General features: G+C 36.7%; 1 protein-coding gene across 8 annotated transcripts in view; it reads left to right on the top strand.

Moving 5' to 3' along the window:
• Positions 1-17,412, top strand: part of LOC117590600 (calcium-dependent secretion activator) — a 46,249-nt gene that overhangs the window by 9,997 nt on the left and 18,840 nt on the right. For 5 of the 8 annotated variants that reach the window (XM_034283370.1, XM_034283367.1, XM_034283368.1 and 2 more), the window contains 15 exons: positions 4,599-4,766; positions 5,572-5,747; positions 5,897-6,128; positions 6,187-6,437; positions 6,527-6,541; positions 7,240-7,470; positions 7,530-7,674; positions 7,739-7,845; positions 7,906-8,081; positions 8,148-8,354; positions 11,047-11,183; positions 11,256-11,443; positions 11,496-11,785; positions 11,855-11,967; positions 16,043-16,255. In XM_034283370.1, coding sequence (XP_034139261.1) covers positions 4,599-4,766; positions 5,572-5,747; positions 5,897-6,128; positions 6,187-6,437; positions 6,527-6,541; positions 7,240-7,470; positions 7,530-7,674; positions 7,739-7,845; positions 7,906-8,081; positions 8,148-8,354; positions 11,047-11,183; positions 11,256-11,443; positions 11,496-11,785; positions 11,855-11,967; positions 16,043-16,255 — 2,649 coding nt within the window. The remainder of the gene's footprint in view (positions 1-4,598; positions 4,767-5,571; positions 5,748-5,896; positions 6,129-6,186; positions 6,438-6,526; positions 6,542-7,239; positions 7,471-7,529; positions 7,675-7,738; positions 7,846-7,905; positions 8,082-8,147; positions 8,355-11,046; positions 11,184-11,255; positions 11,444-11,495; positions 11,786-11,854; positions 11,968-16,042; positions 16,256-17,412) is intronic. The other 3 variants (XM_034283375.1, XM_034283374.1, XM_034283373.1) reach the window with 2 other exon arrangements.

The raw sequence follows: 17,412 nt of genomic DNA, 5'->3' as shown, positions 1-17,412 counted from the left end.
TTTGCTGCAGATTATGCATTTCCCCAATGCCCGAGAAACTTCCACCCATCGCCCATTAGTGCAACAAGACGAAACAAGACGAGCAGCGACTGAGAGCCTGCATGATGAAAGTGAAAGTGTTCAACGATTTCAAATGTCAACGGATGATTCTTCGGGACGGCGAGCATCATAATCAAGCGTTGAGTGCTGAAGTCTTCCACCTATGCGAAGTAGTCCAACCGAGATAACAATGCAATGATGCTTGAAGAACCAATTTTCTTTCCATTAGTGAAAGCCTTATATTTGGGAAGAACTCTTTGAACGATACGAAGCAGTAAGTGGGTTCCATCACGAATATCCTAGAGTGTAAGTTTTGGTGACATAATCCCTTTGACAAACTTAAAAATATAACCAAAAATTCGCTGCACCGTAGCAAACGAGTTGATGTACTTGAATGTACGCGAAATGCGTAAATGTACGCTCACCAGAGGTGAGCAGAGCCTTTTGTCGAACTTCTGGAAGATCTCTTTGGCAAACACGATCTAGGTCAATCGTCCTTCTCCAGGTCTAGAAATGATTGTCCTTCCATCCACAGAGACGACTGCAAGAGTTCCTGAGGAGAGGTTCCCTTGGAGATTATGTTAGCCGGATTCTGGGACGCGGTCGGGACATAAAGTCATATCTTGCGTCAGCTGCTGTATGACAGCAAGGCTATTGACAACGAATACGTTAAGCCTTCAACCATGAGAGCACAACCAATGAAACCAATAGATAATGCAATTTACAATCAAATGCCTTCATATTCTAAACTTCGCTAACAAAATGAGCAAGAAGGGCTCCAGCTTGTGAATGTCTATCGTGTTCCGAGGTGCCAGATGAGATTTCGAACAAAGTAGATATGTATCAACTCAAAGTGAGGTAAACGATCGAAAAACACGATCCATTCGCAGCGAGACTGGCATCACAAAAATCATGCACTTCGCTCTAAAGCCTGCGGCAAGCTCTCGTCCCAGTCCATCTTGCTTCTCTACATCTTCTGAAGAACTGAAGAATCATCTCAAAGCTAAATGGATTTGGATAACGCTCAGCAATGTGAAAAGCAGATCTGGTCCGATGAGCAAATCAATTCGCTGTGGACGAAGAACGAGGAATCAGCAAGCTGAATTTCGACTGTACGCTCCAAGATTCGCGAGATTTTAGGACGAGTTGGACTGAGTATATTTCTGTTGAGACAGCGAGCTGCAACGGCGAAATCAGCGAAGAACGATGGTACGTTTGTGTGTGGGTGTGTGTGTGTATATGCACTGCACCAGCACAGATGACGAAAACGAAAAAAACGAGACGGACACTTCTCATGCCAACACGCTCTTTTAGCTCGCCCCCCTCCCCTAGAACCTCACACCACACGAATCAGAGTGTGAATGTGCAAAAAATACAAACAAGCTGCTGGATAGGGTTGGTTTTACCACTGCAAATAAATTTTTTCATTTTGGATTCCGACCGCTTGAAGAAAATCCATAAATTTATTAAAATCGCGAATTCGTAATATGGACGAATTCATGCCGTGAGTACCCGGTACTCGAAGAGTAAATAGGGTATATTGTATTTGTAGGGAGTGACTTATGTATGTAACGCACAGAAGGAAACGAGTCGATGTAGCCATGTCTGTCTGTTCGTCCGTATAAAAGCTAGAGCCACCAAATTTTGCATCGAGACTTCTGTATGCACACACTTACAAGTGTACTTCTAAAAGGAGCCCCGCCCCCTTCTGCACCCACAAAGGCCGAAAATTTCCCACAGCCACAATTATGAAGATAAAAGAAAACTAAAAACGCCGTTCCGGAGGGAAGGACTGTAAAATTGAAAAAAGCCGCTCAGGTACAGATTTTGGGTAACGGTTATAAAAGTTGTGAAGCGTAAGAAGCGTCTCACACGTCCCCTTTCGTTTTGTATGTACTACAGGTGCATTTCTGGACATTTTCTGAGGTTTAGAATCCAAATGTTTGTATATCAAAGCTTAATATTTTTTATATTTTTCATATATATGTATAAACTTTATAGCTAACTTTCATCAGCTTTATAGAATAGCTAAGTTTATTTAAACCACCAGATATTAGACACTCAGGTTGTGTGAAAAAAGAAGAAAAATTATCATCAAACCATTTCTAAGCCCCATATCTCTCTTAAAAAAAAGTTTGTCTGAATCGAAGCGGCAAAATCGTGTCGAGTAGTGTAATTAAACATCTTTTCCAACAAATCCAATGCGACATTGTAGTTGCTTTACGATATATTCAGCTAACCAACAGTCGAAATGACTGTCAATGATGGTGGTGAAAATTTAGTACAAGTCAGTCTAAGTCAGTATCCTCTGCTAAACTTTGGCAATTTTATAGGTGGCAGAGAGAATACTAGCCTACGACGAGGTTGAGGCTGAGAACCCGCTATCCCAGCAGCTGTATTCTCCCTCTTACGTAGAATGCGTGATGTAGATGAGAGACGTAGAGAAAATGTAAAATTCGATAAAAATCATAAGTTTACAGGTATACATGTAAAGTCGATGTTAAACGCGACTCACAGCGTTCATCGTTGTTTCGATTGCCGTTTTTTAAGCTTGGACCCTGAGCATCATCCGAAGTTTGGTCTACCATAACCGATTTTAAAGAGCATTGGAAGCGTTTAATGTTTAATAAGGATTTCTGGGAATGCTACTTTATTTAGAAGATCGGACTTGTTTAATGAAAAAACTACTTTTTCTGTTTATGTCGCACACGGTTGGTTTGTGGAACACAATCTAGCGCCAGCTCTGTACATTTTTATGTTACTTTAATGCATATTTCGGTGAATTTGGATTTTGAGAACTTCAACATATTGCCATCACGGAGGGAGGAGATCGACTTATGGCTAATAAATTAGGGGGGCCCTAATTAGAGAATAAATGTTTTGTTACTGAAAATTCATTAGTGGGTTATTTAGGGCTGCGTAATCGTATTCAATGTATTTTATGGCGGCAACACCGCTTCAGTTTTTATTTCGCTACTTTATTTTGGATATACATACGTACGTTTACATTGTATATAAACTCAATAGGGACATCAGTATAAGATACTAATTACACTACTCGACTAAATCTAAATTTTTTTCCTCAAGGAACCAAATCAACTTTTTCAGATAGATATAGGACATTAAAATGTTTTAAGAATTAATTTGAGAATTTTTAAAGTCTGGTATTTCTCTGTAACGTTTTTTTAGAGGTAGCGCTTCTTATTTTCACATTACTTGCGTATCTTAAATTTGGGTGTATGGAACTTAGCTATTCTATAAAGCTGATGAAAGCTTGAAAAATATTAAATATAATATTATTAAAAATATAAAGGATTTATTTTTTTCGACTTTTCCTCAGTTTTTAAAGTCAACATTTCGTAAAAAAAACAGCACAAAAATCAACATTTTTTAATTTGAAAGCTTATTTTTTCCCAGGCGATACCACAAAGCGTTTGGGTCTACCTTTAGGTGCATCAATCAGCTCTCAGGACAACAAACTTCCTTACAACCAGATTTAAGATACTAAAGTTATGTGAAACGAGAAGGGATATGTGAGACGCTTCTTACGCGTCACAACTTTTATACCCGGTACTCAGTACTACATCTGCGCCTTAGGTTATTTCTCAAATTTTACATTTTTTCTTCATCTGTCATCTACATCAAAAACACTACTCACACCAACACGCTCCGTTAGCTCCCCGCCCTTCCCTAGACCCACACACTGCAGACTCGCGGCAGAGGCAGAGGCAGCGCCCGCAAAAAAAAAAAAAACAAATATAAGCTGCGGGACGGGGTGGGATAAAAGTCGGCAGAGGCCGAGGCCGAGTGAAGCAGAAGCAGAGTGTGAATGGGAGAATATGAAAAGAACAACAAAAGCTGCGGGACAGGGTGGGTTTAGCCACTGCAAATTAATTTCTTCATTGTGGCTATAATAATGATCCAATCGGATCCCAATTTGGTGATCTGATAGATATGGTCATTCCCTACGGAATGGCGTTTTTAGTTTTCTTTTATCTTCAAAACTGTAGGTTCGGGAGGTTTTCGCCCTTTTGCGGAGGCGAAAGGGGGCGGGGCTAATTTTTGAAATACACTGGTTTCAGTATGAGCATACAGCAGTGCGGAGCCAAAATTTGGTGGCTTTAGCTCTTATAGTCTCTAAGAACTAGCCGAAAAACAAGACGGACAGACGGATGGACGGACAGACAGACATGGCTCTATCGACTCGGCTATTGATGCTGATCAAGAATATATATACTTTATGGGGTCGAAATCGTTTCCTTCTGTGCGTTACATACAACCGTTATTCACACAAATACAATATACCCTATTTTCTCTTCGAGTACCGGGTATAAAAACAAACCGCTACCTCTGAAAATAAATAAAAAAACGATTTTTAAAAATTTCTCAAAAAAAAGTTCTGCCATATAAAAAATCAAATTGTCAGCAGACCATTTTTAAGCCCCATATCTTTCATGAAAAGTGTGTTTGGTTCCTTGAGGAAAAATCGTGTCGGGTAGTGTTAACTACTTACTAAAATACAGCAGTATCTAATTACCATGAAATGATTATTTTATTAGGATAAACATGAACGCGAGGAGGAAGAACGCAAACGCCGAATTCAGTTATACGTATTTATATCGCGATGTATTTCATATCCGTTTAATGCAAAACAGCCCACGGATATGACAAAACGACAACCAAAAATTATGAAGCAACAATTAGAGATAATTACACAACGTTTCCAGGTAAGGAACATTTTTACATACGATTTAATCTACAGTTTTTTTAAATATGAGGGCTCTTCAATAAGTCCGTTTAAAAACTTTTTAAATTTATTGCATATGTATGTGGACATATATTTTTGGCTTTCAGCCATTGAAAACAGGCTCTCCCGAAATTTGAAGAATTAAAGTGAATTTCGTGTGCTAATTGAGCATTATTTTCTGCGCTTAAATTGATAAGCTTGCAACTTGCTGAATTTTGATGTGACCGTACAAGCACAAATTCTTCTTTGCCTACTAAAAAATAAAAAATCACAGGTGGGATTTTCCAACATTTTCTTTCGGAAAAACCTTCTAGAAAATACAAATAACTGAACAAGAATCTAAAAAATCATTGTTCGCGATCGGGGTCTCTTTTATTGTTTTATGATTTGTATCTCTTTATTTTTATACCGGGTACTCGGAGAGTAAATAGGGTATAATTGTATAGAAATTGTATTGTATTGTTTCCGACCCCATAAAGTATATATATTCTTGATCAGCATCAATAGCGGTGTTGATAGAACCATGTCTGTCTGTCTGTCTGTTCTGTCCCAAACATTTCTGTCCTGTCGGGGAGTGAGATAAAAGAGCGTGTTGGGAGAAGTGAAGTAGATGACAGATGTAGAAAAATGTAAAATTTAAAATGTAAAATTGGAAAAAAAAACACTACGGTGCAGATGTACTACTGAGTACCGGGTATAAAATATGTGACGCATAAGAAGCGTCTCACACGTCCCTTCTCGTTATATATAGTTGTACAAACATATATTTTTGTTAAACCTTTCAGGCATTTCTTAAGGGAGAAACACAAATAATGGCTGATGAGGCATTTCAAAATGCTGTGCAGAGTTACCATGATGTGTTTTTAAAGTCGGAGCGTGTTCTAAAAATGGTTCAATCCGGAGCATCTTCGCAACACGATTTTCGAGAAGTTTTTCGAAATAATATTGAAAAACGTGTGAGGTATACATACAATACACATTTGGCTTAAGTAGTTTACATTTTACATTGACATGACAACGATAATAATTTAAAAAATAAAAAATAAGCTAGTTTTCGTGTTACCAAACACTGTAGTAAAGTTAAAATTAAAATATTCTTTCCATATTAAGATCTTTACCGGAGATAGATGGGCTTAGCAAAGAAACAGTTTTAACTTCTTGGATGGCGAAATTCGATATTATATTAAAAGGAAGTGGCGAAGAGGATTCGAAAAGGCCGTCACGCATGCAGCAGTCACTAAACAGCGAGTTGATTCTTTCTAAAGAGCAGTTATATGACATGTTTCAGCAAATATTGTCTGTGAAAAAATTTGAGCATCAGATTCTGTTCAACGCTTTGATGGTATGTTGTAATTCACTTTCACAAAATCAAAGCTTATAACATTTTACAAAAAATCTAGTTGGACTCGGCGGATGAGCAAGCAGCAGCAATACGACGGGAATTGGATGGACGAATGCAACGGGTTGGAGAAATGGAAAAAAATCGTAAACTTATGCCCAAATTTGTTCTTAAAGAAATGGAGTCTCTTTATGTTGAGGAGCTAAAGTCATCTATAAATCTTTTAATGGCAAATCTTGAGTCTCTTCCAGTATCGAAAGGCAATATGGACAGTAAATATGGACTACAAAAGCTGAAACGCTATAACCATAGGTGAATTTATTTAAAATTAAATTTTACAATCTTATATTTATATTAACATTTTTATATTTTTTCTTGCTCTTCCATGTATTGTGTTACAGTACACCGTCATTTTTGTAAGTTTTCCATTACAAATAAATTTGAAGTAATAACTTATACAAGTTTAAGGTATACATACATTATCCGAATATTTAAACTTAAACTTATGCTTTGACATAAAGAATTGGTTTGTAAAAATGAAATCTACGACCGAGAAATGTTTTCTACGTGGTAATTCATAAGAAATCGCTGTACACTGTTGGTACTTTTTATACCCGGTACTTAAAGAGTTTAGGAATAAGTTAGTTTTGCGGTCGAATTGACCTGATTAACGCGCAGAAGAAACTTTACTGTATGCATAACGATAATACGTATACGTATACGAGTAAATTCCTTATCAGCATCAATAACCGAAACTATATAGCCATTTCTGTCCGTCTGTCCGTACGTCTTTTGTGTGAAGATATGTGATATCACACTGTTAAAAATGTACGATGGCGGGCTGAAAAAGATGCACTCTCTTTGCCTCTGTGATCTTAGAGAGTCGTTAAACGTGCAGACATAGCTTTGTGAACATCCTTTACACACATTTGCTCAAATGTAGTATACCGCTGTCTTTTAGTAGTTGTTTAGTTATAAACTACTGACCCCACTAATCTAATTCTTAACATAAAATAAAATCAAACCATTTAATCTAATAGGCTAATACCTAAATAAATAAAGAAGTCAATTCTTGTATCAAATATGTATTTTTCCAAAATTTATAAAAAAAAAGGAAACTTATATTGCGCTCCCATGGCTCCCTGTCTAAACTGGAGGGCGACTCGGAGGATGGTTCTACTCAATTAACAAAGTTGGATGTTGTACTTACATTTCAACTGGAAGTCATCGTAATGGAGGTTAAGGGTCTTAAATCGCTAGCTCCTAATCGTATTGTTTATTGCACGATGGAAGTTGAAAATGGCGAAAAGCTTCAAACGGATCAAGCAGAGGCATCAAAACCAATGTGAGAAAAGGGTGAATGTTTGAGATATGGTGAATTGATATAATATTCTTTGGAAATAGGTGGGACACTCAAGGCGATTTTACCACTACACACCCATTACCTGTTGTAAAGGTGAAGCTTTACACAGAAAACCCTGGTATGTTGGCGTTGGAGGATAAGGAATTAGGAAAAGTAACCCTGAGACCTACACCATTGTCATCCAAAGTAAGCATTGTATAAACATACATTACAGAGTATCTTAAATGAAACAGTTTATTTTTGTAACTAGTCCCCAGAATGGCACCGTATGATTATACCGAAGAACTTGCCAGATCAAGATATACGTATTAAAATAGCATGTAGACTCGATAAACCATTAAATATGAAACACTGTGGGTATGTTAGACCTAATTGTAATGAGTTATATTTCGATTTGAAATACGTTTTTACACTCAGGCATCTTTATGCAATTGGAAAATCTGTTTGGAAAAAGTGGAAACGTCGCTACTTCGTATTAGTTCAAGTATCGCAGTATACATTTGCAATGTGTAGTTACAAAGAGAAAAAATCAGAGCCCTCTGAGATGATGCAGCTTGATGGATATACGGTAGATTACATCGAGGCAGCTAGCGGTATATTTAAATTATAATCCCGGAATGTACAAGAAATTAAGATTTTTTTTTTTTATTTTTACATAGCAAATCTTATGTTTGGCATCGATTTAAATGGTGGTCGTTATTTCTTTAACGCTGTTCGCGAGGGCGATAGTATCTCATTTGCCTGCGATGATGAAAACGAGTGTAGCCTGTGGGTAATGGCAATGTACAGAGCCACCGGGCAATCTCATAAGCCTACGCCACCAATTACTCAGGATAAAAACTCAGCTATGTCGAAAATACAAGGCGGTATGTATTACAACTATTTTAATCATGTTTAACTATTTTTTCTAGATTATTTACTACTCGACAAAATCGACCCTTTTTTCCTCAAGGAGCCAAACCGATTTTTCCTGATTGATTTGGGGCTTAAGCATTTATTAACGAATTATGGTCTTTTTTTTATAGCAGAACTTTTATTTACAAATTTTTAAAAACTATTATTTGTTGTTAAAGCTTTTTTAGAGGTGGCGGTTCGGTTTTGTACTTAAGTATCTTAGATTTTGTTTTTAAGAAAAGTACTATTTTTAAAAGCTATTTGATGCAGCTTAAAATTGCATATGTATGTAGCTGTTTGAGTTTACAGTCACGGCTTAACGACATTTTTAAGAAAATGTTGACTTTGAAACCTCAGAAAAAGTCGACAAAAAATTATATTCTTAGTTTTTGTTCTACATATACATAGGTGCATTCATTCGGCGTCGTTCAAGGTATCGCTCATAAAAATCTCCCCTAGAGCCACACACCGCGCGAAGCAGAGTGCAGAGTGCAAATTAATGTCTTTATTCTGGCTATAATAACGATCCCAATTCGGTGATCTGATAGATATAGTCCTACCTTACGGAATGGCGTTTTTAGTTTTCATTTATCTTTAAAATTGTGGATGCGATAGATTTTCGACCTTTGTGGTTGCGGAAGAGGGTGGGGCTAATTATACCCGTTACTCGACCGTTACCCGTCCGTCCGTCTTGTTGAGCGCCTGGATCTCAGAGACCATAAACGCTAGAGCCACCAATTTGCATCCAGACTTCTGTAAGCTGACACTGTTACAAGTGTATTTCAAATATGAGCCCCGCCCCGCAAAAGGGCGAAAAACTATCAAAGCTAAAATTTTAAGGATAAAAGAAAACTAAAAACGCCATTCCGTAGGGAATGACCATATCTAGATGCACTTATCGGCTTTTTAGAATGTTTTAAAATATATTAAAACCAGATGTACAATACTTAAGATATGTGAAAAAAGATGCCTTTAAAAAAAAACCTTACAAAAAATACAAGCTTTTAAAAATCCTTTAATAAAGTCCTGCTCCAACAAATACATAGAGCATTTCCTTCCTTCGTCTAGAATTCTAATACAAGCCAGATATTGAATTGATATTGCTTTGGACAGTGGTTTCATTATCACGCGCTCAAATATAAATATGAGTCAAATGAATGGACTTCAGCAAGACGTTTGAATCTGGGTCCGTGCCGATAAGCAAGTTGTTTAAAGATCTAGAAAATTATCCGTGCATTCAAGAGAATATCTTAAAGTATTTTTTGTATTAATTTGAATCCCGAGTTTTTTGTGAATTGGATCAATAGCGAAATAGAGTACAAACAACAGGCGAACGAATCAATCCAGCTCATAACCTTGGCCATAACCATAACCAACGAGAAGGGACGTGTGATAATAAAGTCCTTAATAAAGTCCTGCTCCAACAAATACATAGAGCATTTCCTTCCTTCGTCTAGAATTCTAATACAAGCCAGATATTGAATTGATATTGCTTTGGACAGTGGTTTCATTATCACGCGCTCAAATATAAATATGAGTCAAATGAATGGACTTCAGCAAGACGTTTGAATCTGGGTCCGTGCCGATAAGCAAGCTGTTTAAAGATCTAGAAAATTATCCGTGCATTCAAGAGAATATCTTAAAGTATTTTTTGTATTAATTTGAATCCCGAGTTTTTTGTGAATTGGATCAATAGTGAAATAGAGTACAAACAACAGGCGAACGAATTAATCCAGCTCATAACCTTGGCCATAACCATAACCAACGAGAAGGGACGTGTGAGACGCTTTTTACGCGTCACAACTTTTATACCCGGCACTCAGTACTACATCTGCACCTTAGCGGTGTTTTTGTCAAATTTGACATTTTTTCTTCATCTGTCATCTACATCTACAACACTTCTCACACCAACACGCTCCTTTAGCTCGCCCCCCTTCCCTAGACCCACACACTGCAGACTCGCGGCAGAGGCAGTGCCCGCACACAAAAAAAAAACAAATATAAGCTGCGGGACGGGGTGGGTTAAAAGTCGGCAGGGGCAGAGGCCGAGGCCGAGTGAAGCAGAAGCAGAGTGTGAATGAGAGAACTTGAAAAGAATAACAAAAGGTGCGGGACAGGGTGGGTTTTGCCACTGCAAATTAATTTCTTAATTTTGGCTATAATAATGATCCAATCGGATCCCAATTGGTGATCTGATAGATATGGCCATTCCCTACGGAATGGCGTCTTTAGTTTTCTTTTATCTTCAAAATTGTTGATTTGAGATGTTTTCGCATTTTTGCGGGGCAGAAGGGGGAGAAAATTCAGAGAAATTGCAATCGCTTCGTTCCTTCGTTTCACATTCGAGTACTAGTCTAATTTTAAATATTGCTTTCCAGCTCGACTCACATCGTTTCTCTTCGTTAAGTTTATGACTATGATATTAAGCGTAGTCTATTCGCATTTGAGAAAACAACTGACTAGAGAAGGAACAACTTCATGCAATTTTTGAGTGACCTTTATTTGGTCGCTAGGTTTAACTAATATAGAAAAAATTGAGATGTAAAGGTATAAAAAGCATTGAAATATTTTTCCTTACTTATACAATCTGCCGAGTACCCTTGAATAAGCGATAAATAACTTAAGCGTAATTTGTTTTCCTTTATTTGTTTTTCGTACATTTAGATGCTGATAAAGCACGAAAGCATGGCATGGAGGATTATATAAGTGCTGATCCTTGCACATATGATCATGCTACGCTTTTTAAAACTTTACAAAACTTAACCCTCGAGTATAGACTTAACGATCCGTACGCATCTCTGGTAAGTAGATTAACTGTCGATTTTTTTTTCATTTATGGAATATTTTTCTAACAAATACAAGTATCTGTGCAGGGATGGTTTAGTCCTGGTCAAGTTTTTGTTTTAGATGAATATTGCGCACGTTATGGTGTTCGGGGATGCTATAGACACTTATGTTATCTTTCGGACCTATTGGATCGTGCTGAAAAACAGCATATGATAGATCCGACGCTGATTCACTATTCTTTTGCTTTCTGCGCTAGCCACGTTCACGGCAATAGGTAAGATTGCTTCGTCGCTTGTCATTAAATACAATTTCAAACATTTTTGTAGACCTGATGGAGTGGGAAGCATAACCCATGAAGAGAAGGAGAAGTTTGCCGAGATCAAAGAACGCCTGCGTCAGTTACTAGAGTTTCAAATAACCAATTTTAGATATTGCTTTCCTTTTGGACGTCCCGAAGGTGCATTAAAAGCAACACTATCCTTGTTAGAGAGAGTATTGATGAAAGATATAGTCACTCCTGTTCCACCGGAAGAGGTTCGACAAATGATTAAAAAAAGCTTAGAGACAGCTGCCCTTGTAAATTACACACGACTCTCCAATAAAGCAAAAATTGAAGGTGTGTATGCATATACATAAGTGCATGAATTTATTCATACTTATGTACTTATAAAATATCAACCCTCAGATGATTTGCGTGGAGAAATTATCGTACCGCCACCAAAAAAACTAGAGGACTTAATACACCTAGCCGAACTATGCGTTGATTTGCTACAACAAAACGAAGAACACTATGGAGAAGTAAGTTGTCTTATTTGTCAATTTAAACACATCGCTTGGCTTTGTTTCACTTTCTGTCTTTAGTTTATTATCCAATGATAAGTATAAAAATGCATCCACATCTATATTTTTTCAAAAATATACGCATAACTATATACTTTTAAGTGTAAATTCGTTAACTTGTGAATCACTAGCTACCGAATCATTAAATCTTTTATGTTGAACGCCTGCTTCAGTCTAAAAGTTGTTTGAATTTTATAAACGGGTATAATTTTCTTTATAAATATGGTAAAAAAGTATGAAGATGTATGTTTCATGCCTGTCCTTGGTTTAACATAAATCTATGAATATGAATATCTTTTGATTTTAAAATAGATGGTACAAATTTTAGATGATGTAAAATGAAAATAATAAAATGAGAAACGTTTAACGCGTTTAAACGCGACACATACATATATACGGGACCATATAATCAATGTTTTAAAAATAGTTTTGGATCGTAAATATATATACTATAGGTATGAATTTTGATCCGTGTCGATGAGCTTCCCTTTGAATGGTTATGATAAGATGTCAATTTCAGGAAGTTGCACTTGTCCTATCATCTGACTGATGTTTGAACTGCAGCATGACATTGGGGACGTGTTTTGTCCACAGCACCGATTGAAAGCACTTTCTCAGGTGTACATTTTTTTTTTGTATTTAATCGCTACAACGAAACTGGATGGTCCCATAATATTTATTGTTGATTTCGACTAACGCATTTCTCTTGTGATTGGGACTCACAAAAGTGTAGTATGTTCACACTCACACTATCTTTATCTAGTTGAAATCGTTCGCTAGGTTTTGGTATCGGTATTTAAACCTTTCACAGCCATGAAACCTTCAAAACAATTTATCAATTCATTCTGGATTTTGTTAAAATTTTGTTTAGCATATTTGGACTTATAAAAAAACGAGGAGGAACGTTGTGAGACGCGTCGCACGTGCCACACTCTACAAGAGGAAGAGTTTACGAGCGAGAGAAAATGAGTAAGAATATGTAGAGTTGCTTCAGGGTAATGGGGTAGCTATAGCCAAATAATTGCATCAATCTGGCTATAAATACACTATCCGACGCGATTTTTTCATAAAGGAACCCGACAAACTTTTCATGCATTTTTATATGCTGTCCTTGAAACGTTCATAATCACTCTTACGACTCGGCTGTGTTTTTTAACAGGGTGAACATGGCAGTTAAAACGTGCATGGTCTCTCTGAAGATGTACCTGTGTTTTGTAAACAAAGACAATTGTTGTTCCATTTTAAAAAGGACAACATTTTACTATGACGAGTAGTATTGTGATTTTCCCATGATCTTTTAACGGATTTGTAAAAGACATTGTCCTGCCTCAACTGCTATCTTCTAGACACGCTGAAAATTCGAATTTCTTTGTTTTTCGCAAAGTTTTGTCATGCATCCACATTTTTCACTCCAGGAATAATTGTCAACTATATATTTCTCAACTGTGGGACAGCTATTCTCTTAGTCCACAGCCGCTTCCGCTACTTTTGTGGACTTCGTTTGCGTTCCTGCATATAGCCCAGTACTCAGATGCGCTAAATTTTCGGTCAACCGAATTCGGGATAGGATTCAAGTACAAACGATTAGAAATCTACCCTGTTTTTTGTTCGACAGACTGTTTCGTGCTGGCTCTACGCAGTTACGTACTCAGATCAGCGGAAAACATACCTGAAAACCAACCGACTAAATACCATGTCGAGCCAAAAAAGTAGCATAATACTGTATTTCTTTTTCGCATACCTACCAAATATACAAAGAAAATATCATAACACTAGTTCCACAAAATATAATATAACCACAAACGCCGTTAAACAACATTTAAATATATTTGAATACATATTGATTATGAGACTGATGATCACAGTCGATAAAGCCATGTACGTCTGTCTCTTTCTATAAAAGATGGTCCGTTTTTAAGCCATCCGGCTGACACTGAGCATATTCCTTTTTTGTGCTTTTCGTTAACAACGTACGTACAGCAGATCGGGTAACACCCAGTATTTGTCGGAAACGCGTTTTTGTTTCTAGGAAGAACAAAATTATATCTCCATGGAGGAAGTCTAGACAGGAAGACGCACAAATTCTTTAAAACTCTTACAAATAATATTTACTGCTCAATCGTGTGGTTTTCTAATTTAAATACAAAATCGGGAATCGATATTAAATACTAAAAAAGCTATGTTCAACTGGGCTGTACATACTACATACTCGTACTTAATTTAAAACGCGTGAATCCCCTTTCCTTGTCTGTGGACCTGTAAACTTGTAAATAAAATTGCAATTAATTTAAATGTTTTTTTATAATCAATGGATGTCTATTATCACTTAACACTACTCTAAAATCTTGGCTTGTAACGTTTCGGTTTTTAACATGTGTTCACGTGTATTATACGATTGCTATTTGTTTTAATAATGTGTATGTATTGTATGTTTTATTTTCTGTGTCTAAATATTCCAGATAATACTGAATGAATAATAGAGATATATATATACAAATATATATATATATATATATATATATACCAATATTGTTTTATATATCTAATAGTCTTTTATTTTTAATGTAACCTCTGTTTCATCTCTTTTTGTATATCTGGAAAAACTATCAAATATCTTTTGGAGCAATAAACAAACATAAAATATAGCAACAGTTGTAGTTGTAACTATGTTGACTTAACGTACGTCTGTTATATTTACCGAGAAGAGACGTGTGAGACGCTTCTGACGCGTCACAACTTGTATACCCTGTACTCAGTAGAACATCTTACCCTAACGGTTTTAACATTTTTTATACATCTTTCATCAACATCTACATCTATATCACTTCTCATGCCAACACGCTCTTTTAGCTCGCCCCCCTCCCCTTGAGCCGCACACTGCGCGAAGCATAGTGTGTTATTTAAAATATATATGTTATATTTCTTCAGTGCGGCTATAATAATGACCCAATCAGATCTTTTGGAGCAATAAACAAACATAAAATATAGCAACAGTTGTAGTTGTAACTATGTTGACTTAACGTACGTCTGTTATATTTACCGAGAAGAGACGTGTGAGACGCTTCTGACGCGTCACAACTTGTATACCCTGTACTCAGTAGAACATCTTACCCTAACGGTTTTAACATTTTTTCTACATCTTTCATCAACATCTACATCTATATCACTTCTTATGCCAACACGCTCTTTTAGCTCGACCCCCCTCCCCTTGAGCCGCACACTGCGCGAAGCATAGTGTGTTATTTAATATATATATGTTATATTTCTTCAGTGCGGCTATAATAATGACCCAATCGGATCCCGATTTGGTGATCTAATAGATATGGTCATTCTCTACGGAATGGCGTTTTTAGTGTTCTTTTATCTTTAAAAGGGAGGTTCGGGAGGTTTTCGCCCATTTGGCTCATTTTTAAAATACATTAGTAACAGTGTGAGCATACAGAAGTCTGGATGCAAAATTTGGTGGCTCTAGCTTTTATGGTCTCTGAGATCCAGGCGCTCAACAAGACGGAAGAACGGACGGCCAGACGGACGGACGGACAGACAGACATGGCTCAATCGAATCGGCTATTGATTCTGATCAAGAATATATATACTTTATGGGGTCGGAAACGTTTCCTTCTGTGCGTTACATACATTCACTTTGTGCACAAGTACAATATACCCTATTTACTCTTCGAGTACAGGGTATAAATATAATAGCCATGAAATTATACCATTCATCACAATGTACGAACTTTTGCCAGGCATTAGTTGATTGATTTTTGGAATATGAACTGTCGGAATTTCTAACAAATGATAACAGGAGTTCACGTCATTACATCATGTCTAACGTCTTTTTATGCCAGCTTAGTTCGGTAACTCAATCGTTTAAGTCTGTGTCAAAGACCACATCCTGCTTTTACATAAAACAATGTATAACAAGATATATATATACCTACATATGTATTTATATGTTAAATAAATAAGGCTTTGTGAAAGGATTGCCTTTTTTTAATACAACTATTTAACACCATATGCCCGATTTATTTAGCTGCGCAGACACGATAAAGTGGAAAAAATTAGAACGCGTAAGGAAGATGGTGATGTTTCAGGAGAACACAGTATCAGCGAACTTGGTTCCTCCGCCAGCCATGGAATCATTGGCACAACTGAACAGGCTATAGCTGCAGGGACATCTACTGATGGATCATCATTTCGTTACTGTATGCCAACACACGCGGTCTACACATCGCCAGTACCAACGGCACGTACAAACCAGTTACAAATACGTTTTAGGGATAGGGATTTAATCAACTTGATATTATACAATATAAGTATATTATATACACATGCATACATACACGCGTATATCCATGAGCTCGCAATGTTATCTACAGAGCACTGGGCTGTAAACATTAGCGACTTTTTCTGTAGTGACGCATCGCTCAAAGTTTTCAATCATGATAATTGTCTTCAAATTATTTGTTCTATTTTTATTGTTCTATTATTAAACGTACATATGAACTGCATGCACTATCTTTCGTTAGCATTATAGACTAGACTGAATCTTGTTTCTTATTTTAAAAGTTTGGGGTATGCTTAAATAATTGTTGCACCAGTTGTCCGCTGATAACCGCTGTTTATGTTATTCTGTTCCTAACTGTAGTTCTTTTCTCAGTAAATTGTAAAAATATACATAGAAATATTGTTCATATGCTTTTTGGGTTTTTTTTTTTTTAAGTCTATCAATCTGTGTCAAGAAACTTTTATTGTCGTATAAACGTAATCGTTTTGCATTTCCCGCTTTTTATTTACAAACTTAGTGCTGCTAAAAAACAGTAGTGCCGCACCTCACCACTTCTTAGAGACACTTCCAGTCTGTCGAATAAAACAAATGATATCTGTATGAATCGACTGGAATGTACGCAAGACAAATCATAAGCAATTCCGTTATATTTTTATTCCATCTTCATATCAAGCTGCTGTTCATAAAAATAGTAGTGCTGAGTGTACATACTTTGTAAAAATGTAAAACCAGAGCAAACTAATCTATTTTAACAGACACCATTGGTAGGCTTAATTTATGTTTTGAAAATTTGGATGAAAAACATTTTCGAACATAGCCCCGTCTTTTGTTTTTGGTACGTAGAAATACATAACATTGCTCCGGCAGAAGAGGACCCATAAGAGATTGACTCAACTAAAGGCAAGAGGTAAAACGGAATTGAAAACTTAGATGGATGTGCTTTTAGCTGCAATGGTCGAAGATGATTGAAGGCAAGACCAAGATTTCCTTAAGACCTAACCTTAAAAAATATGAAACAAAAATTCTGTATGTGATATGACTGATTGCATTATGTAAGTTCAAGATGTCAAATAAGTTCCCGATTTCAATTAGCAAAAACTCATGTGGGCTGGTCA

This window comes from Drosophila guanche, unplaced genomic scaffold, assembly GCF_900245975.1.
Source record: "Drosophila guanche unplaced genomic scaffold, DGUA_6, whole genome shotgun sequence".
In the NCBI taxonomy this organism is placed as follows: Eukaryota; Metazoa; Arthropoda; class Insecta; order Diptera; family Drosophilidae; genus Drosophila; species Drosophila guanche.
Note: the sequence above shows the minus strand (reverse complement) of the source record. Positions and strands in the feature narration are given on the sequence as shown.